Below are 22,176 nucleotides of genomic sequence, written 5' to 3'. Positions count from 1 at the left end.
TTGCTCCTGAGCGGCCGAAGGGGCGGGCTCGAGGGCTGGAGTGTAAGCGGCTCGCGGCTCCCTCGGCGGTGCAAGATGGCGGACATCTCCCTGGACGAGCTCATCCGGAAGCGCGGAGCTGCGACGAAGGGGCGGTGAGCAGCCTTTTCTCCCTTCGGTGCTCAGGGCCCGCGGCCTAGCGGGGCTCGGGGCGGGGGAGGGAGCGGCCCGGGAGCGACGCGGAGCGCCGTCTGCGCCCGCCCCCTGCCGCAGCCGCGCTCCTCATTGGCTAGGCCCCGCCGCCGCTGCGGGCCCGGCCGCCCGACCGTCCACTGGCTGGAGGCGCCGTCGCCCTGGCGGGCCAGGGAAGCCGCTGGCCGCGGCGGGGCCGGGGCGCCCGGTTCGTGGGAGCGGCCCCGGGGGTTGGGGTGGGGGGTGGGGGTCGCGCTGGGGCAGGTCGCGCGGGGGGAGGGGCCGTCCCCGACGGAAGGGTCCGGGGGGGGGGGGGTCTCCGCGCACGGCCCCCTCCCGTGGGAAGACCGGCACGTGGGCCCCGCCGTCCACGATCTCTGCTCCGCCTTAGAGTTTGGACGACTGAAGTGTAGCGGGGAAGTGAGTTGCTCGGACTCCTCCGATCTGTTACCGCCACCGCCGAGGCCGAGACTCAAACCCAGAGCTTCACGTCCAAATCTTGGCGTGCGCTTCCCGGCCCCGCTGCCTCTAACGCTCGCCTCCGAGGTGCGGCGTTTCAAGTTCTGCAAGCGCTTTCAAGTATCTCTTGTCCCATTTGCTCTTTTCGCAACCGTACCGGCCAGGTACTGATATTTTCCCCATTTTGCAGATGAAGAGCTTGAGGCCGGGAGAGGTTAGAGACTTGCCCGAGGCCACGAAGAGCTGAGAATCGGGGCTGAGTGCCCTTTAGCAGCTGGCTGAGTTGACCTCAGGCCTGGGCAGAAAAACAGGTGGAACTGGCTGGAGGTTAGAGCGGCTCGGTGCCTGTAACTCCCAGTTGTCAGAGTAGACTGTTCTGGATCTGAGTGAGGAGACGATTTGCAGTGATGTGCCCCAAACTTCCTCTGGACCCTTAAGTGTTGTTAGTCCTTTCCAGCCTTTATGGGCTCCAGTTCAGCTGTATGAAGAAGTAAGTGGGAACGTGGCCAACAGTTCTCCAGCACAAATTCAGGTGTCTTCCTAAACTGGCTGTAGATATTGTTTTCTCCCATGTCATTCACCCAACAGATGTTTATTAATATCCCCCTGGTGCCTGTGGCTAGAAAATAGATCCTTGCTGTTGCTAACTGAAAGGGAGATCCCACCCCCAGCCCCCCACCCCCACCCGCACATCCACTACACCTGCTGCCTCCTCTGCAGAACTCAGCAGCCAGCACTCCACCTGGCTCCTCCTTTGCAACAGGCGCACAGGAAGTATTAATTTGCGCAGCTGTTCTCTCCTAGGTCTTCCCCTCCAATAACTGGTGTGGAATTGGTGCTGGGTCCTCTGGCCACTTGGGAATCCATCTGGGTTTCATAGATTTGCTGGACAGTTGCTGAATGAACCAGCTTCCCAGGACACGCATATGCCATCAGCTCCCCCACGGCCCTGACTGCGGGCGGTCTGTACTGTCTGTTGGGTCTGTACTTTTTTTTTTTTTTTAGCGTGGAGGTGCGCAGAGTCTCATGTTGGGCATTGGGTGGGGGATCCGTGGGATGAACACCTGTCTGCGAGCAGGCAGGCCCGGTGCCCTTCTGGGCCCGTTGTTGGGTTCTGTGCCTCCCTGGCGAGATGACCTCTGAGCTGGGCAGCTCCCTCGTTTGTAAGACTGGTTCCTGGCAGGTTGCTGAGAAGATTGGATAGAATACAAAAATGTATATTTTAAAGTTTGTACCAGGTAGTGAGTGTTCGGCAAACGTTGGCAATTATCGTGGATCTTTCCTTAAAGGAGTAGATGCCCAAACCCCTCCCCCCGATGCGGGGTGGGGGGTGGGTGGGTCGGTAGGTAACCCTGGAGTCAAAACTGTGAAGTTTGAGTTCCCTTCTCTCACTGTCCACATGAGCTTGTGCAAGTTACTTAACCATTCCTTACCTCTCTTATTTATAAAATGTGGATAATAATTCTTTTCTTGGGTGACTGTCAGGACTAAGTGAATTTGTCTACAGTACTTTCAGAGTATTTGATGGTTCTAAGTGTTTGATACATGTTAGTTATGGTCATCATTATGGAAGGCTTTTAAGTAAAGAAGCAACATCCAATTTTGTGTCACGATACGTGAGATAGTATTACTTTGCTATCATGTGAAGATTGGAGGGGGGACCGTGCAGACAGAGACTAGTATGCGTGCTGTGTTTGGATTAAACCTGGTGGAAACTTCATTTTTATTTTACTTGCAAAGCCAACAGAAACTACAGCCAGGGTGTCCCTGTCAAGAACTGAAAGGTCTGAGCTTATTTCAGTGAACAAATGTCATTTCCTACAGTAACTGTATTCTGTCCTACCTGCTTGCTGGAAGAACTGTCCCCTTCCTGGGACTGTGGAATGATGGTGCATGGAGGTCCCAGGAAGACCCTTGTGCTTGATGGTTTATGTGGAACCTGCGACTGTCCCCGAAAACTTTCTTCTTCTTAGTGGAAATAGCAAAAGAACCGGTGAAGATGTAAATCACCTCTTTCCCCACAGGTCATGGAATGTATTCATTCTTTAGAGCAGTCTTTCTGTTTTGTGTTCATCACACCTTGTGAGCCAAGAAAGGGGTCATGCTTGTTACTACCTGCCCCCCCCCCCCCCCATTAATCAAAAGATTTCCATGATTAATGTGAAAATAGAGAAAGGGAGAGAATGATACTTCACTCAGCCATGGCGGGGCGCTGTCCTTCCCCCTGCACAGAACTCCCTGGGGACTTCAGTTGCTCAAGGCCCACGGATGAGTCTCCCCGGGAGGGCACTGGGCACCAGCTGCAGTGCGGGCCCGTTCTCGTCGTTTTTTTCCTTAAGATCTGAGCATACTGCTGGTCACGTTAGCAAAGTCGCCCGCTCTGAGTTTAGCTCTCAGATGACAGCTGTCCATTCACTGCCGCCTCCTGGTTAGGGAAGGTTCCTCTAAGGTGGCAAGCAGCCTTAGTGGGAAGGTTGGACCTTGAGTATGCCGGAGTTGAGCAGCTCTGGGCCAGATGCCCTGTCTGGGGAGTCCTGGGAGCCACGGGGAAGGAGGTTAGTCTCCTTTTCAGGCCAGGGCTCTCTGTTCCTGGTACTTGGGGTTTGTTTCCTTGTTGAAATAAGATAAAGGAATTGTAGACCTGAAGCAGAGAGGAGGAAAGTCAGTCGTTCTGTAACTTGGAGGGGAAGAATTGTGATTTAAAACAAAACATCTGCACGAGAGTCTCTTGGAGGGTAAGGGGATGGTATCTTGTTTCTTTGTGTCCGTGAAGCCCCTGATTCAGAACTGACTCTCGTGTAACAGAACTAAAGTGTGTTTCCTCCACATAAAGATGACCTCGACACACATGAACCCTGACCCAGAGATGCCCGTGGATTAAAATCCACTTTATAATAACAACCCAGGGCCCCACTAATGGGCCCGGATCCTTGGACTAGACATCTGTCCAGAGCCGGCTCGGGTCAGGGTGTGGGGGAGAGCACCCGGGCTCCAGTGGGGTCCGGGGCAGGCGCTGAGATTCCGGGGTGGGGGCATTGGCTCTCACCCGCAGCGCTCTCCCCAGGACCCCGTGGAGTACTAGTGGGGCTCCGGAGCCAGGGCAGAGCCGGGTGGGGCAGTTCAGAGTCCAGAGACTTGCTCAGAACCTCCCCTGCCCCTTCCCAACGAGTGCTGAGGCTAGAACGTGTTTCGGGGACCTCGGGGCGAGTCTGCAGTGAGGCTGCAGGCGGAAGCCGGGCCAGACCAGAGGCTCCGCTGAGGGGCTGGGCTTTGTTAGGGAGCCCTCGGGCGGTTCTTGGAACCGGAGGGTAACACACCGCGGGCTCTGTGTTTTGGAGACCCGGACCTAGCGGGAGTGTTTATTTGAAAAATTCCTGATGACTAATGCCTGCCTTGTACCCAGCGCTGCTGCCCGCCGGGATGAATGGTTGTCCTTTCATGCAGGAGGAGGGGCGGCGATTATAAAAAGCCTGCACACTGAAGCCCCTAAAGCTGCTGGGAAAGGAGCTGAAAGGACTGGGGGTTGAGTGCGGGGGACTGCGGGGAAGCGGCTCACTCGCGCTCCCACATCCACAACTACGTGCCCTCCCTCCCCGATGGACCTTTTGTGCTGTTCACGGGGATAGAAAGACCGGCCCGAGGCATCTCGGTGGCCTTTCCTGCCAGACAGGCAGCGTGGCGCGTGGGGCCAGAGTGGGCACGCCGCGCCACGCTCGATGTGTGTGCGCTCACCCCCTGGTCACTAGGGAGTGTGCTGTGGTCCTGGACGGGTCTGGGGGCCTAAGATCTTCCGTAGCCTGGGACAGCACTCCCCCTTCTTCAACCCCTCAGTCTCTGGTCTTTATCCTTGACCCATGCTTCATTTATTGGTGCTTTAAGTAGATGCAGTGAAGACCAGCCTTCACCAGGACATCCTCTGTGAAATGTGGATAATAACCTAATCCTCACAGTTGTGAGCGTGAAAGGAGAATATACGGGGGTGGGGCAGCTGTAGGGTCCCTGACACCACTTGGCGGGAGCTCACAACTGGAAAGCTCTTGGAGCCTTTTTTTATTCCCCTGGTGCAGGGCTGACCCAGGTGAGGAGATGGCAGGGTTTACAGAGGCTCTTAGTGCTGCAGGAGGTGCGGGCTTGGGAACAGGTCCTTGTGATTCAGCGCCGGCAACTTGGGCTTGACCTTCCCCAAGGAGGGAAGCTTCCGGCCAGCCGGGAGGCGGTAAGGGAGAGGCAGGCGGTAAGGGAGAGGCGAGGAGGGAGTGCTCAGGAGGGCAGGAACCGGGGAACCCACCGGAGCTGCTGCGAGAGCAAAGAGGCTGCAGGCTACGGTGGGCTGTCTGTGTGACCTTTGACACCCTCTGCTCTTCCCAAACACCCGGGCCGCGTCTAAGTCTTCTCGCTGCCCCACAGGTGTGTCTGGCGGCTCGTGGTGTCCCCACAGGCGTGAGCCTTCCTCTCCTAGAGCGGGAGTGCTCCTCACCATGCTCTCTGTGGTGACTTGATTCCCCAGCCCAAAGCCTGTGGCTTCAGAGAGGTCCCCTGTGTGATAAGCAGACAGTTTTATCTGGAGTGCTTTCCACTGACGCTGGTTTCTCCTGGATCTGGGCAGTAAAGCTTGATCAAAATCCTTTTCCCCGTTTTATGAGTAGGCCTGCAGTCGTAGCTCCTGGTCTGCACGGACAGCCTGTTGCTTTTCTTTGATGGGTGTAGGGAGATGTAGGGAGCTGAAGGCATTAAAAAACAAACAAACAAAAACAGTGGGGTCACCTCACCAGCTAGTTGGGCCTGCGGGTAGGGCTTTATTAGGAAGCGTGTGTTGTTCCCTCCATAAACACCAGGGGCCCCTCCAGTAGCTGTGGGTTTCGGTGCCGCCAGAAAGCCCAGCTCCACTATTGCCGAGGCCTCGCTGACCCTGAAACTGAGGGCAGGCCACTCCAGGGGGGTGGGGGGTGCTGTCTGTTCCTCTCTCCCTCATCGTGCTTCCTGGCCTCCCTAAACACCCCAGCCCTTTGGCTTTGCCTTTTTATTTATTTATTTATTTGTTTGTTTATTTATTTATTTATTTATTTTTTAAGCCCCTGCCTCTACAGGAGAAAATGGGACAGGGACGGACAAGCAGCCCCACCCCCACCTTAAACCTAATCGGATCAGTTCTGTAAATGATCCTTTCCCTGTCTCTTCCACCCAGTTCCTGTATAGACCCACTGGAAAGTATTTAAATCCTAAAATAATTTGCTGTTTTTCAAAGAAAATTGGTCTGCGCATCACGGTCTCGGGCAGCGTTCTGGCATGCTGGGGGCAGCAGGTGTGTTTCCTCCAGTCTAAGGATAACCGGGTGAAAGTCCAGGCTTGCCTTGGCTGGTTCTTTGGGTACGCTCCTGCTGTGAGCACGGGAGCTGCGGGACAGTCCCCAGGCGGCTGCGGAGGCCCGCGGGAGTACTAGGAGGCCTCCTGGGAGGCCTGGACACAGATGTGGGAGGCCGTACGGGAACTTGTTTGTTCAGCAGAATTTTGCCTCCTGACACCAGGTCCGAGATTCTGAACACCGTCGTCTAATCCAGGACCACCTATGGAGTCAAAAGTGCAGATGCCCAGGCCTTCACCCAGATTTTGGATTTAGGAGCTGTGAGGACAGAGTCTAGACAGCTGTGTTTTGAAGCAGCTCCACCAGAGTTTCTAACTTAGCTCAGCCAGGTTTCAGCACCGCTTGTAAAGCACCGGGCCCTGAAACAGAATGAGCCCCGATCTCCCCTCCCAGTCCAGTGGGGAAGAGAAAACAAGCAGATGGAGTTGGAGGCACAGAGGAGGGCTGTCCCGGAACAAGCAGAGAAGGAGGGTTTCCCTCAGAGGAGATGTTGCCTTGGGAGCCAGAGTCCCAGGCAGGGCACCCGCCACGAGGGTGGGGGCAGCGGTGGTGGCGGCAGCAGCTGGAGTAGACCGGCCTCGTGGTGTGGTGGGCAGGGGGGGTGAGGGAGAAGCTTGCGGACCCCAGGAAGGACTTCCAGGATTGTACTTGGAAGAGCCTTCTCTTTACTCACGAGCCACTGAAGGGCCAACAGAGGAACCCCGCAAGCAAATGAGGCCTGTGTAATGGAGTCTGGTTCATTTCCGATTTTAACAGTTTCTGGATTTGACATTCTTGTTGCAGAGTGTGATAAACACGTACTTGGTTTTATCCCAGGTTCCTGGCCCACAGGTCCTAAAACCCTGAGTTATAAGGGTGGTAGGAGCATCTTTTGTTCTAATGAGGTAGCTTTTGCTGGGTCCCTGGCTAGCTTCAGAACGGGGACTGGTCACCAGGAAGACCTAGGCATGGTTCATTGGAACTTGCAGTCCTCCCCGCCCTCCTCCCTCCAGGGAGACAGAGGCTGTCCTCAATGGCCAGCCATTCAACCTTGCTTACATAATGGAACCTCTATAAAAACCCCTGTACAGTGGAATTTGGGGAGCTTCTGGGTTGGTGAACACGTGTATGTGCTGGGAGGGTGGTGCACCCCAAGAGGGCATGGGAACTCCACACCCCTTCCATTTGGCTGTTTCTGAGTTGTATCCTTTATAACAAACTAATGGTAGCGCGTAAACTGTTTTTGCTGCATTCTGTGAGCCACTCTAGCAACTTACCGAACTTGAGGAGCGGGCGTGGGTCCCCTCAGGTTTAGTCTGTCAGAAGGATGGGAAGCCCAGGACTTGGGAGTGGCATCTGAAGTGAGGGCCGTCTCGCGGGACTGAGCCCGTAACCTGTGGGGTCTGCGCAGACTCTGGGTATGTTGTGTCAGAGTTGAATCATAGGACACCCGGTGACGTCTAGAAAGTTTGAGAAGGGTTGATGTCAGGAGAACACCCACACTTTTGGTGTCAGAAGTGTTGTGAGTGGAAACAATTCAGACAAAGTGGCTGTTTTTCTTTTCTACCTGTTAGCGGGTGGCTCCTGCTCCCAGCCCAGTGGGGATCTTGTGCTGGCCCTGGAGACCTGGACCACCCAAGGCAGGCTGGTGTCTTTTGTTTATCATCGAATCTCTCCAAGCCGGTTTGACCCACCCCACAGGGTGCTGAGAGGGCTGACTGAGAGCAAGCCTGTGAAGAACTTTGGAAACAGAAGTTGTTCTTCCCCTGTGTGGGGTTACACTATTTGGGGGATATGCCTTTTTTTGGCACCAGCATCATTTGGAGGTTATTGTTCCTAATGACGTCTCAGAACACCTGGTCTAGGGAGGAAACCAGTGTGTTACCCAGTGATCGAAACCATCAGGCCCCTCTTCCGAATTTTATTTGCAATGCAAAGTTAAAAGTCATGAACCAGAAAAGAAGTTTCAACATAAGCCTGTTTGCTCAGCGAGCAGACTTCTGGTTTCTCCAGAAACTCCCTCTCTTCCCAGTATTACGATGGCTCTACTTCCACGGGCCGCTCTCGACACCCAGATCCACTTAATGTGCAATCTGTACTTGCAGTCTCAATGCCAGACCAGGAATTGGAGGTGTTCGATCTCGTGTTGGGACCCAGCAGAGCCTTCTCAGCCAGCCAGCGCGCACAGCCACCTTCCAGCAGAGGTTTGATGCCCGGCAGAAGATCGGCCTCTCGGACGCCCGGCTCAAGCTGGGAGTCAAGGATGCCCGGGAAAAGCTTCTGCAGAAAGATGCTCGGTTCCGGATCAAAGGGAAAGTGCAGGATGCCAGAGAGATGCTGAACTCCCGCAAGCAGCAGAGCGCGGTGCCCCAGAAGCCCCGCCAGGTGGCCGATGCCCGGGAGAAGATCAGCTTGAAGCGGAACTCCCCAGCCGCCTTCATGAGCCCCCCCATTGGGACAGTGACCCCTGCCCTGAAGCTCACCAAAACCATCCAGGTAGGCGTGGCTCTCCTGGGAAGGCGGGAACAACTGTAGATTCGGGCAGGCAGGCGGTGGGGGCCAGGAGCGGTTGGCCAAAATGACAGCTCTCCCGAGTGTTTGGATAGTAACCCTGTGAGGGAGGCGGGGTTTTCAGCGAGTTTCGCGGAGAGGAAAGGGGGCTGCGGCAGAAGTAAGTGACGTCCTCAAGAGAGCTAGCGATGGAGGGAAGAGCAGGGAGAGGACGGACGCCGTGGAGCACGTGCTGTGTGGCAGGCACTACCACCTATGACCTTATTTCTCCTGCAACTCTGGGATCATTACCCCAGTTGTTTGTTTTGTTTTGTTTTGTTTTTAATTTATTTTTGAAAGAGAGAGGGCGTGAGCTGGGGAGGGGCAGAGAGAAAGGGAGACACAGAATGCAAAGTGGGCTCCAGGCTCTGAGCTGTCGGCACAGAGCCCGACCCGGGGCTTGAACTCACAAGCCGTGAGATCATGACCCGGGCTGAAGTCAGACGCTCAACCGACTGAGCCACCCAGGCGCCCCATTACCCCAGTTTTATAAGAGAAGACTCGAGGTCTCAATTGTGAATTATGGTGCCCAGGGCTAGCGCAACCGGTGAATGGGAGGACCGGGTAGGAGCCTGGTCACACCCGACTCCTTGTCCCGTGCCCTGGCCGCTAGCGCAGCTGCCCAGGGGGGCGAAAACAGTATCCTTCAACCTTCGCAGCAACCTTGGTGACAGGAGTAGCGGCTGCGGATGTATCGAGTCCGGCTCGTCGAGCAGGGTGACGAGGCTTTCTGTCACTCCTGCTTTGGACATGAGGCACTCTAGGGCTTTTTACCACAGACCCAAACTGAGCGCTACCATACTTCAAGTTCAGTGATTGCTGACGCACGGAGGGCACGTGTGGACCCCAGGGGATGAATTCTGGTCTCTGGGTTTTCTAGGTTCCACAGCAGAAGGCCATGGCACCCCTTCACACCCATCCTGCTGGAATGAGGATCAATGTTGTCAATAACCACCCAGCCAAGCAGGTGAGAGAGAGAGTGTGTGTGCACGCGTGGGTGTATGTGCACACGTGTGTGTTTTGATGGACTCTTCTGAGTGGATGAACTGAGGCCTGGCCAAGGTTCCCAGTGTGAAGAATTGGAGAAATTACATTTAGCTTCTTGCAGTTTATGACTTTTAAAAAGAAACTTCTTATGGGGGTGGGGGGGGGTGAGTATTTAAGAGGCAGAGAGGCAGATTGAAAGTCTTCTCTTTTTTATTATAAAAGTAGTATGTGCGGGGGGCGTCCGCGTGGCTCAGTTGGTGAAGCGTCTGACTTCAACTCGGGTCATGGTCTCACGGTTCATGGGTTTGGGCCCCGCGTTGGCCTGCTTCGGATTCTGTGTCTGTCTGTCTGTCTGTCTCTCTCAGCCCCTCCCCAGCTTGTACTCTGTCTCTTTATCTCTCTCAAAAATAAACATTAAAAATAGTAGTATGTGCTTAGTTCAGAACACTGCAAAATAGAGAAAGATTAAAAAGGAAAAAAAAAATCCCTCTTGGTCCTGCTCTCCAAAGCCAGCTGCTGTTGAAATTCTGCCCTGGTTCCTTTTGTTTTGAGTGTCATTATTGTTTAGTTAATGCATAGCTGTAGTTGTGGTTATATTATTATTCGATTTTCTGTCATTCTGTTTGCACTTATAACTCAAGCAGTTCTCTGATTCACATTTACTGTGAACGTTTTTAATAACTGCATAGTCCTTTGAGTTGATGTTCCAGTTTACTTAAGCCATTTTCCTGTCATTTTCACTGTTAGAAATCCTTCTGTGAACATTGTTGTGGCTAGAGCTCTTTCTCGGGGTTGGATTTATTTCTGTAGGCCAGACTGCTTGGGATGGACTTTCTAAGCCAAGACTGTAAACAAACATCATAAGTGTTTCTAGGTGTTGCCCACTTGTGGAGAGGAAACTCTAATGTACCTGGAGGTCGCAGCACTTTTGTGGGGGTCCTTGTGGGTGAGGAGCCAGCCTATCAGGATTTGAACCCTGGCCTCCGGGGCCAGTCTCCCCAAGCACCCCCACACACACCCGCTTTTCCATCCATCATTCAGCTCCATGTCTTGCTGTCCTTGTTCCAAAGGTCTCTTGAGAGTCTGCAGGCCACGTTAGCTGTTCTTTCTTTCTTTTCAGAATGTATATGACCTGGAGGACGATGATGACGCTGTAGCCCCCATTCCCAGTAAACAGATGAAATTTGCAGCCTCAAGCAGCTTTCTCCACCACGTGGTAAGGCATTTTATGTTTTTCCTGCGCTCGCCATGCATAGCAGATCGGGTGGGTGGGAGACGTGGGCGAGTGTATGGCCTTTCAGTTCCGAAATCTTTCTTCCTTCGGGTCCTAAGGTTTTCAGAACTGGAACTAATCCAGTGGCTGGTTTCATAAATGCTGAGACCAGAGTGGCCGGTGATCGTGTTCAAGGGCCCGCAGCTAGTGAAGTGTGGGGCTACACCCTCCAGCTGCTGCTGGAGGCACTTGGGGGGAAGTGTGAGATCACACGGGAGGGAATCCCGTTTTCTTTCCTTTGTGACAGAATGTTCTGTGTGTTCTCCTTCCCTCCAATTCCGTTTTTGAAACTGGACTCCCTCAGTCGGTGTGAGCGAGAATAAACGACCTTGCCTGTGCTCTCCACCCCGTGCGGCCCGCTTGCAGGGCAAGACTGGGTGCTGGTCAGATGCCACGCAGAGAAGCAGAGAGAGCAGTATCTGGAATGGCAGGGAGGCCAGCGTCAGCGGGTATAGCCAGTTACGGGGAGGGCGGCCAGGGGCCACCCGAGCCGAGGGCCTTTGTTTGGCCTGCAGAGACCCAAAGACTCCGTATTGTCACTGCGTTGAATGTGCGGACCAGTTTCCTGGTTGCCACTGAAGTTCTTAAAGTGATACGTGAAGCTGAAGGTTGCCGATTTGTTACAGGCACTGGGCCTTTGCGCTGGTTGCGTCGCTGAGGTCTGCTGCCGGGGGGGTGTCGGCTGGCTCGGTTCATGGCTCACCCTGATTGAGAAAATGCAGGGTTTGTGTGAACCAATTTAAGACTCCCCTTCCCGCCCACCCGGTGAGGTGGGTACTACTGTCGTTCCTGTTTTACAGATGAGGAATCAGGCACAGAGAGGTTAAATACGCTCAGTATCACCCAGCTTATAAATAGGGGATCTGAGATTCCAGCTCAAGCAGTCTGGCTCCCAGGCCCTGTGTGTAACCCCTACGCTCACTGCACTGGCTCTCAAGACTCAGCAGCTTGAGAAATGTGGAGTCGAGCGTGAGGAGTGGACGCGTCATTTGATTCAGAGAAGCTGGTGAATCGGCCCTGCCGCTTCTGCCTCCGACCTCTTTTTCCTCAGACGCGCTATCACCCGGGAGTTGAGTGGCTTATATATCCAAGGGACCACATCCCCAGTCAGGGGCAGCAGGGGAAGGAGGGAACTGCGTCTGCTGGTCTGCACCTGCCAGCTCTGGCAGCCTGTCCCTGACGGTCTGGGAGCTGATCGGGCCAGGGGTCTGCATGGTGCCTCTGTGTGGTCGAAACGGGGACCAAAAAGCTGGGAGTCTGGGCCTTCTTAAGAGTGGGTTCCTGTGCCTCGCCAGCGCAGAACTGATCATCAGCCCATTGTGTGAGAAGCAGGTCTGGGAATGAACTTGACCCCAAACTTTCGGCCTTCTGCTTAGCCCCGAATCATAGGGTTTTCGTAAAGTCTGCGTGGTATGGGTCGGCCTGTGGCTTCAGATCAGGCCTGCATGGAAGTTTCTCACCAAGGACTTCTGCACTAGAGAGTGGCTTCTGTGAGCACAAACTGTGTTTCTCCCCTCCCGCCCATTCCTTGGGGAAGTCCCTTGCAACCTTTTTTGGCTCCAGACCTCTAAGGGACTTGCGGAGCCGGGAGGGCTCGGGGGTGGCGGTCGTGAGCCCCTTAGGGCTTTTCTCTCCCCTTCTTCTCTAGCCCCTCAGATTCCTGTCTGCCTCTTGTCTAGGCCGGGCTGAGCAGTTCCAAGTTCTCCGTGTCCAAGGCCCTCCCTCTCACCAAAGTGGTTCAGAATGATGCGTACACAGCTCCTGCCCTCCCCTCCTCTGTTCGAACAAAAGCCTTGACCAACATGTCTCGGACGCTAGTGAACAAGGAGGAGCCTCCCAAAGAGCTGCCGCCTGCTGAGGTGAGGTGAAGGTGAAGGTGAAGGTGAAGGAGAGAAAGCGAGCATACCAGTGGAGAGTCAGCCCGCGCTGGGTGGGCATTGTGTTGTGCGTGCCGTGTCGCGTCCTCACGGCACCTCCGTGAGGTAGGCGGACGCGGCCACCTCCATTTCACAAGCGAGCAAACCTAGACCCGGTGGCCCCTGCCCTTCGGTCGCTTGCAGGCGAGTGGGGAGGACAGAGGTGCAGACAGGGCAGTTTTGTGTGGCGGTAGAACGGAGGTCTGTCCAGAGGAGAGCTGCCGGGAGCACTGAGGAAAGAGCATTGGTCCCCTGGGCAAGCGGGGAAGGCTTCGAGGAGAAGGTCCACCTGAGCCGGGTGGGTCTTGAAACATGAGTGGCATTCCGTGGAGAGGCTCAGAGGCCTGAGAGTGTCTGGCATATCTGGGAGGTGATGAGAGGTTCCGGCCCTTAGCGTGGGGTGGTGGGCCCTCTAGGGGGGTTTCCTCTGGGCCTTCCTGGCCGCTGGCCCAGAGCACGTGCTGCTGTTGAGCGCATAGCTGTTGTGTGACTTCTGGTAACTGTCTTGTCTGGCAGCCTGTCCTCAGCCCCTTGGAAGGCACCAAGATGACAGTGAACAATCTGCACCCTCGAGTCACTGAGGAGGACATCGTGGTGAGTACTGTATCCTGCCAGAATCTTACATCTCAAGCCGCTTCTGTGTCAGGGGCCCCCGAGACCACCGCCAGGTTTGCTGGTTCTTTAGGAGGGCTCACGGGACTCCGCGTGGAGTCACGTCAGGCCCAGGGTTTATTACAGGATCCAAAGCAAAATCAGCAAAGGGAAAGGCTCGTGGGGCAAAGGCCGGGGGTCCAGGTGCAAATTTCTGGATTCTTCTCCTCGTGGAGTCAGGGTGCACTCTATTTCCCAGCAGCGAGTCGTGTCGCGTGAAACCAGGGAAGCTCATCACAGATTCATTGCCAGGGTTTTTATCAGGAACTGGTTACGTAGGCACCCTCTGCCAGTGCATACCAGCATTCCAAGATGCCCCAGAGGAAAGCAGGTGTTCAGCATAAACCACATCGTTTGCACAGTTTAGGCTCAGTGAACCACTCTTATCGATCAGGGTGGTGGGAGTCCCAAATTCCAAGTTCCCAGACACCAGCCGGGGCGCAGCCTTGGAAGCCGGTCTTTGAGAAGATAGCCGTCGGACCGGCTGTGTCAACTCTGTTCTTCACAGCTTCTAAATCAGGGCCAGGGCACCGTGCTGGATGGGTCTCGAATGAGATCCTCTTGTTCCGTGGCATAAAGTCCGGTGGTTCCTATCTTCTGTGAGCCTTTGGAACTTCTGCCTCCTCCAGGGGTTTTCACGATGATTCCAAAGTAAAAGGAATGGGATGGATTGGTGTTGCTTGGTGGTTGGCTTTTCTAGAGTGCCCTGGTCTGTCCTGTCCCACCCTTAGTTCATGGACAGAACCTAAACCCGGGAAGCAGGCGGCCAGGTCCAGCCGGCACCGCTTGTCTGCCTCGTTTTCGTTTGGGCACCAAAAAACCCCACCATCGGTTTAAAAGTCCAGGTCCTCTTTTAGCTGTGAACTGTCAGGTCACGGAATGAACGCGCCAGATTCAGTCACAGCCCGTAGTGGCCGCCTCGCTTGACAGTGGTCTCGGTTGTGAAACGTGACTGCGGTGTGATGGCTTTGAGAAGGAAGCAGGCTCCCCGGTGAACGGTACGCACGGTGGAGGCTGTAGCCTACTTTGTCTAATACTTCACGAGTTGATAAGGGATTAAAACAGATTTTTTTTCCTGATTATAAAAGGAGTAATAGCTACCATATCGAGCACTTGTTTTTGTTTTTCTTAAATTTATTTGAGAGCGAAAGATAGGCACGCGCACACGGGGGAAGGCCGGTGGGGGGTGGGGGGAGGGGTGGGAATCCAGAGCAGGCTCCGCATTGTCAGCACAGAGCCTGACACGGGGCTCCATCCCAGGCCCATGAGATCGTGACCTGAGCTTGAAATCAAGAGCCAGACGCCTAACCGACAGAGCCACCCGGGCGCCCCTATTGAGCACTTACTAGGTGGCAGGTACTTTGTATGCAGGGTCGTGGAAACTGACTGCCTGTGGTCACCACCACGCAGAGTAACTGCTGGTAGTAGCCACCCTCCCGTCTTAACCGACACAGGTAATGTGTGGAGAACAGCAGTGATGAAGTTGGGATCACACTTAGTATTCACTTCCACGTTTTGGTTTTGGAATTTAACATTTTCCACTTTATCATTAAAAACAAATCATTCCAGGGATGCCTGGGTGGCTCGGTCGGTTAAGCATCCGACTTCGGCTCAGGTCACGATCTCCCGGTCCGTGGGCTCGAGCCCCGCGTCGGGCTCTGGGCTGACGGCTCGGAGCCTGGAGCCTGCTTCGGATTCTGTGTCTCCCTCTCTCTGTGCCCCTCCCCCACTCGCGCTCTGTCTCCCTCTGTCTCAAAAATAAATAAACTTTTTTTTTTTTTTTTTAACGTTTTATTTATTTTTGAGACAGAGAGAGACAGAGCATGAACAGGGGAGGGTCAGCGAGAGGGAGACACAGAATCTGAAACAGGCTCCAGGCTCTGAGCCGTCAGCACAGAGCCCAACGCAGGGCTCGAACTCACGGACCGTGAGATCATGACCTGAGCCGAAGTCGGCCGCCCAACTGACTGAGCCACCCAGGCGCCCCTAAATAAACATTTTTAAAAAATTTTTAAATAAAATAAACCAAATCATTCTGTGACTTTTTGTCCTCATAACAACCTTGTGAAAGGAGTTACTAGTGAAGAAACGGCATGGGTGGGAGTTGGCCTCTGTGGGCCATTTCCATGTTCCCTCTCTGGCCTCACCTCCTGCTCTGCAAGACACGATGAGGCGTCAGAGCACGTGGTGCTGGCAGTGACACATGTACAAAGCACTGCCCTGAAAAATGACTTCATTTGGGCTTTCAGCAGCCCTGGGAAGTAGGTGAGACCTTCCTTCCCGCCCCCCAGAAGAGAAAACTCATTGTCAGAGAAGTAACTTGCACATTCCCAGGTGACATAGCATCCACTACCTGTGATGAGCCTACATGTTCCTTTTCGTGACAGAGCTCTCAGAGAAATTCTCTGTTGAGACAGTGGATGCCGAAGCAGGACTTTGGGATGCCCTGCTGGGGGCGGAGGGACTCCAAGGCTTATAAACCCAGACCCATTTCTTGCTGCCAGCTCAGCTTGTCCCCTCGGCTGGTCCCACAGTGAGAGGCACCTAAAATGGCACCTCCCTGAAATCCTGGGCATTGGGCATATTCAACTGGAGTGTAGCCACCAGTCTACCCAGAGCCCCCTGGAGTGTGTGAATGGCAGGCAGGCAGTATAATGGCCCCAAATTCTCCTATGATGATGCTAACCCCTCTTGTTCTTTGCAGGAGCTTTTCTGTGTGTGTGGAGCCCTCAAAAGGGCTCGGCTGGTCCATCCTGGGGTAGCAGAGGTGGTCTTCGTGAAGAAGGATGATGCCATTACGGCATATAAGAAGTATAACAACAGGTGTTTGGATGGTGAGTCCGGGAGAAAGCAGCCACCTTACCGTCCTGCTGCTCATTGCTATCAAGCAGCAGGCCATCAGAGCAGGCCTTCCTCTGAGATGGGGGGCGGGGAGGGGCTCCTGGTTCGTTCATCCCTCTGGGATTTCCTCTGCACCAAGAACATAGGGACGTGCAGTACCCTGGGCTGCCTGTTTTACAGGTTTTCATCCAGCTCTAGTACATAACTCTAGCAAGCAGAGAAATACCATTTCCCCATGGATAGTTCTCTTAAGAGGTCTTGCCGGGGAAGCCAGGAGTCCTAGCCGCCTCCTTCCAGATGTTGGTCTGATTACTGCTAGGAAACAGGTTCCTAAAAGGCCTGAAGCCTTGTCTAACTGTTAGCACCTGGGTGAGCTCTGCTTCTAGGGAGTAAGCTACTGATTTTACTGAGTTTAGAGTCACATTGTTTATCTCGGGTTAGCCTGTAGAGAGAAACTCTGTCATGCCACTTTTCTCCACTGTTCTGTTCTTTCTGTGTTTATTGAGTAATTTGTGTATTTATTGCGTACGTACATCAATGCAGAGACTAATAGACAGCTGGTGGGGTTTTGACTTGCGTTTTCCTGATGGTGAATGATGTTGAGTGTCTTTTCATGTGCATATTCACCGTTTGTGTATCTTAGAGAAATGTGTATTCAGGCTATTTGCATACTGTTGAGTTTAAAAGAATTTTTTTTTAATGTTTGTTTATTTTGAGAGGGTGGGGATAGAGGGGTAGAGAGAGAGAGATAATCCCAAGCAGGTTCTGCGCTGTCAACACGGAGCCCAGTGCAGAGCTTGATCTCGGGAGCCGTGAGATCACGACCTGAACTGAAATCAGGAGTCAGATGCTTAACCAACTGCGCCACCCAGGCACCCCTAAAAGAATTCTTCGTATATTCTTAATATGTCTCTTATCAGATAAGTGATTTGCCAGTAGTTTCTCCCATTCTGTAGGTTGTCTTTTCACTCTTGTGTTCAATGTATGCATTTACAGGTGTATGTTTTCCTCTAAGCAGTGCCTTAGCTACTACATCCCATATATTTTCGTATATTGTGTCTTTATTTTCATTCACCTTTGAGTATTTTCTGAATTCCCTTGTGATTTCTTCTTTGACCTGTTGGTTATTTAGAACTGTTTTGTTTAATTTTCATATATTTGTGAATTAGCCAAATTTCCTTCTGTTCCATAAGTGTTCAAGGAGAATATGTGTTTTGCTGCTGGTAGATGTCTCTTAGGTCTAGGTGACTTATAATCTTCTGTTTCCTTTTTGGTCTTCTGCCTGGTGGTTGTATCTATTAATGAAAGTGAAGTATTGAAATCCTCAGCTATATTGTTCACTTATTTAAATTCCGCTGGTTTTGCTTTGTGTATTTGAAGCTCTGTTGTTAGTTGCATTTATGTTTATAATGGTTTTCTTCCTGGTGAATTGACCTTTTATCATTACAAAATGTTCCTATTTGTCTCTAGATAACATTTTTTGTTCTAAAGTCTGTTTTGTCTTATATTAGAATAGCCACTTCAGCTTCCTAGGGTTGCTATTTGGGTAATATGTTTATTTCCATCCTTTTACTTTCAACCTTTCTGTATCTTTGAATCTAAGGTCTGTCTCCTACAGATAGCGTATTGTTGAATTTTTTTTTTTTTAAATCTGGTCTGACCGTCCCTGCCTTTTGATTGGATTAATTAATCCATTCACATTTAATGTGGCTTTTTTTTTTTTTTTTTTTTTTTTTTTTTTTTTTTTTTTACATTATATGACTATTTTCTAGTGTGGTATTTTAGTTCCTTTAAAATTTTTTTCACCATATTTTTTGAGTCACTATCTTACTGCTCAAGGGTTTATAGTGTTTGTGGTAACTTATCAGAGTCTATTTCAGATAAATACCGAATTCTAGTGAGATATAAAAATGTTGCTCCTGCTTGGCTGTATTCCTTCTTCCCCCCCCTTTTTTGTGCTGTTACTGCAGTGCTAGTCACATAGCGTGCAAAGTAGCAGCGTGGTACTTGTCACAGTTAATCCTTCATAGACGAAGTAGAAGTGTGTATATTCACTTTTGAATTCTTTTTTCACTTAGTTTCGTCACGTAAACATTTTCCTTTACTGCTTCACAAAGAAGTTTAGACTGCGTCACAGAGTTCAAGTGTCTCCCTTCCTTTCGGTTCTCATCTTCTGCTAGAAGCAAGGAATGTTGGCCACTTTGCATTTTGGTGCTGTCATTGCTGAGGTTTCATAGCCCTCAGCCTGGGATCCCCAAAGCCTGGCCGCTCCATCCCCGGTCACGGTCACGGAGCCAGAGCTGCCAGTGGTGGGTGCAGAGGTCACAGCCCTTGGCCTTTTGTCCTAGGCCGAAATCTCATGGCAGAGCTTTCTCTTTTTTGCTCTTTTTCAGGACAACCAATGAAGTGCAACCTTCACATGAATGGGAACGTTATCACCTCAGACCAGCCCATTCTGCTGTAAGTTCCAAAGGCAGTGGTGCTGGGGACAGAGTGGAGCTTATCTCCTTGTTTACTCTGTGTGATTGTCTCTTCTCCTCGGGGTAACTTGCCTGCAGAACCGCTTTCCTCTGTTCCGTTTCCTCCACTCTGATGGCAGGTGGTCAGTCAGAGTGCTGAATTTTGTACAAAGTGAGACGTCTTGTCATTTCTGCAGGGGTTGACCCCACGAGCTAGCGTTAAGACCTTGTCCTCAGCTCTATAATTTAGAAATACCTAAAAAGGAAGTGGAGAGCAGGCCACTTGTGTCCTTTGTACAGCTGTGTGCACCACCCAAGTGATTGGAAAACTCCCACCTCCTTGTCATTGACCCTGATGGAGACAGTACCCGGTGCCAGCCCTGTTTTTTTTTCACACCTGCACATACATGTCTGGCCCAGGACTGAGGATTTTTCAGAGCCTGAGATGCATAAAATGTAGCCTGGCAGGACATCTTTTATAGATGAGGAGACAAAAACCTCAGGAGGATATTAGACTTGCCAAGGTCGGTGGGGCAGGCAGACGGACGTTGAAATGTAGAAGGACCAGGATTTGGACCTTAGATATTGAATTGTGTGATTTGGACAAGTTTTTAAAGCTGTATTCCAGGAATAAGTTGTATTCTGAAAAATGAGGGTTTTAATGACCTAATAAGTTTGGGAACCGTTGTGCTAAACGGAGTGAATTCAGTTTCCGTACTTCAAGACTTCTCCAAATCCATACTAAGCTGACGTGTGTGACCACCCCTCAAGGACATACGGAGTGTTTCCTAAACCTAAAACCCCTGATCACAACAGGCTACAGAATGTAATGCGATCAAGGGGTGCGGAGAGCGTTACGTTCAGCGCCCAGCTTTCGTAACCTGCTTGGTAAATGGTGGGTTCCCTCCCCATCCGAGGGAGAACTGACAAGGATTTTGACTCTTCTCTGCTCTCCACAGACGGCTGAGTGACAGCCCCTCAGTGAAAAAGGAGAGTGAGTTGCCTCGCAGGGTGAATTCTACTGCCTCCTCCAACCCTCCTGCCGAAGTGGACCCTGACACCATCCTGAAAGCGCTCTTCAAGTCCTCAGGGGCCTCTGTGACTACACAGCCCACAGAATTCAAAATCAAACTCTGAGCAGGGGAGTGAGGCAGCCAGAAGCAGGGGCAGAGGAGGGTGGCTCTGTTTCCTAAAGCGAAGCTTGTGACCAATGGGCCGTCGGACTGGAGGCCCCTGAGCGTGGGAAGGGTCGCCAGGGGTAGAGAGCTTCCTCGCTGGACGGAACCCACCTTTCTGTGTTGTGTTCTACCCCGTGCTCCTCTGTGCGTTAATGTTTCCTGTAGTCTGTCTCTTCTCCCTCCACCTCATCACCAGGGTAGGCTTGCGTGGCTCGGAGCGTCTCTACCCCTAATTTGAGCCCCTAATTTGAACTGATTCCTTGTCTGAAAATGATACCCTAAATTCTCTGGGTGGCTTTCGTGTGGCCCCATGGAGTGCAGGGAAGGGCCTCTTTGAAGGACACTTTTTTTCTCCAGGGGGGGAGGAGTTGCCTCCCCTTTCTTGTTTTTAAACTTCCAAGCGGAGTGAGGAAGGGCGCCCCTGCCGTCCTAGCGAAGCCAGGTCCGCTCCGGAGCTGGGCCGCTCACCTGCCTGGTCACTGCAGGCGGCCTGGGTGCTCTCACCGCGACTGGCTCTAGACCCGTGTGGTCGGGAGGGGCCACGCGGCAAGGGCGGCGGGGGGTGCTGCTGCGCCACTAGGAAGAGCCTTCCCGGCCCTTGGCTTCGAGGGCCTGTGCCGTCTCAGGTGACTTGGTAACTTCTCGAGTTCACGGTTCCCATTCTTTGGGTTATGCCTGGCGCCCCGCCCCAGCTCTCAGCCTTCTCGGTATCGTTGCGGGCAGGGGCTGGCCGCCTTCCCAGTGCTCACCCGGCACGGCACTCTTCATACCTGGGGTGCAAGGCTTAGGTGCAAACGCCAGCTCTCCGCTAGTTGGGTTTGTCTTGTTTTTTTATATAAAGGTCTGGCTATTATTGTTCTGTGACACTGAGGGTCTGGGGGGTTATTTGAATGGGAGTAATGTCTTGCTCCTGGCTTTTTCTGGCTTCAGATGCCTACAGGACAGTGGGGATGCTGAGAGAGGCACAGATCCAGCCACCACCGAGGGGCACTGTTCCCATTGTTGGGAGTGACCCATCCATTCGTGACCAGAGGGGTCTTTTCCTGCCTTGGCAGTGAAGGGCACAGGAGTGGTGGGTGGCCTTGGTGGCGGGGGGTGGGGGGTGTTGAGAGAGCAGAGCAGCCCTTCCAGGCAAGCTGGTAGGTTGTTCCCTCGGCGTGGTTCCAGGCAGTTGGCGCAAAACTGTAGCCCCCAGGGGCAGCCCCCGAATACCAGGACAGAATGGCTCCAGGGGCATTCTCCGTCTCCGCTTCTGCTTTGTTGGGACTTCGAGGGAATCCAGGCTGGCAGAGCTGGAGCGAGCTGGGCAGCAGGGCTCTGGAGCGCTACAGAATCCGTAGCGAGTGTTGTGAAAGGCATAAGTCTGGGAAGTAAAGGGGACCTGAGACACTAAAGAGTCTTTCATGGCCTGCTTGGGGCCAGCCCAGTGAAGAAGAATCTGGAAACTCATGTTTTCAGAGTTCTGTCGGTAAGCGGGAAGGACTCAGGCTGTGAACGCTGTGCAGCCCTCCAGCTCTGAGGTTCCTTGGGCCTTAGGAGTCCAAGGAATGTACCTGACGGTGCCCCAGCTTCCAGTTCTCTAAAGGATGCTGCTTTTGTTCCTTTCTTCCCTTCTCCCCACTTTGAACGGGTGCAAACTTAGTTCTCCTCAGCAGCTGGAAGACATTCCTCCTACACTTTCCCCTTCTTGATCCATGAGAGCACCCACAAGGCAGTAGGACCTGGTTTTTCAGGTACTGGGGACAGTCGGATCACTCCTTGGACTCTGCTTCAAGTAGGGATGGTAAATCGCCCGCCTGCATATGGCTTCACCCCCCCCCCCACACACACACACACACACACACCGCCGCCAGTCCCGGGCCAGGTACTCTGGTGATCACAGAGTTCACGGAGCCCAGCTGCAGCCTCTTGGCCATCTGGGCCCTGTCCTCCGGACGGCCGTGTGGTCCTTTGCAGGGTGGAGCCTGTTGGCCTCCCGTGCTTCGTAGGGTGTCGTCATGGGAAATGGAAGAGAAGGTGATGGGCCAATCCTTGTGTCCCTCCACCTCCCACCCCTCCACATTCCTCACGTGTATCTCTTGTTCAGAAGGAGAGGAAGAGACATTAAGGGATAGAGGAGACTATATGTTACTTACCCATTTCTGAATAAATATTTGTTATTCCTACCTTTGAGCTGTCCTTTCTTAAAAGATGATGAGTGGCCTTGTGGGACTTGGCTCTAGAAAACAGGAATCGGCCTCTGCTTTCCTCCTCACCAGCTATGACCTTGCGCAGCTCCTCACAGGACTTGCCGAACCCCAGTTTCCTCAGCCTGGGACGTGAGCATGAGTCTGTGAGGCACCGGGCACTG

General features: G+C 52.9%; 1 protein-coding gene across 1 annotated transcript; it reads left to right on the top strand.

Moving 5' to 3' along the window:
* Positions 1–25: 25 nt before the first annotated feature.
* On the top strand, positions 26–21,991 carry POLDIP3 (DNA polymerase delta interacting protein 3). The gene is made up of 9 exons (XM_060656175.3): positions 26–134; positions 8,077–8,467; positions 9,402–9,488; positions 10,629–10,724; positions 12,461–12,640; positions 13,214–13,291; positions 16,053–16,182; positions 18,583–18,649; positions 19,608–21,991. Exons 1-9 carry the CDS (start codon positions 76–78, stop codon positions 19,783–19,785), a joined length of 1,266 nt encoding a protein of 421 aa, XP_060512158.1. The 5' UTR covers positions 26–75; the 3' UTR covers positions 19,786–21,991.
* The last annotated feature ends 185 nt before the right edge of the window (positions 21,992–22,176 follow it).

Source organism: Panthera onca, chromosome B4 (genome assembly GCF_046562875.1).
Source record: "Panthera onca isolate mPanOnc1 chromosome B4, mPanOnc1 haplotype 2, whole genome shotgun sequence".
NCBI classification, from domain to species: domain Eukaryota; kingdom Metazoa; phylum Chordata; class Mammalia; order Carnivora; family Felidae; genus Panthera; species Panthera onca.
This window is presented reverse-complemented; position numbering and strand designations above follow the sequence as displayed.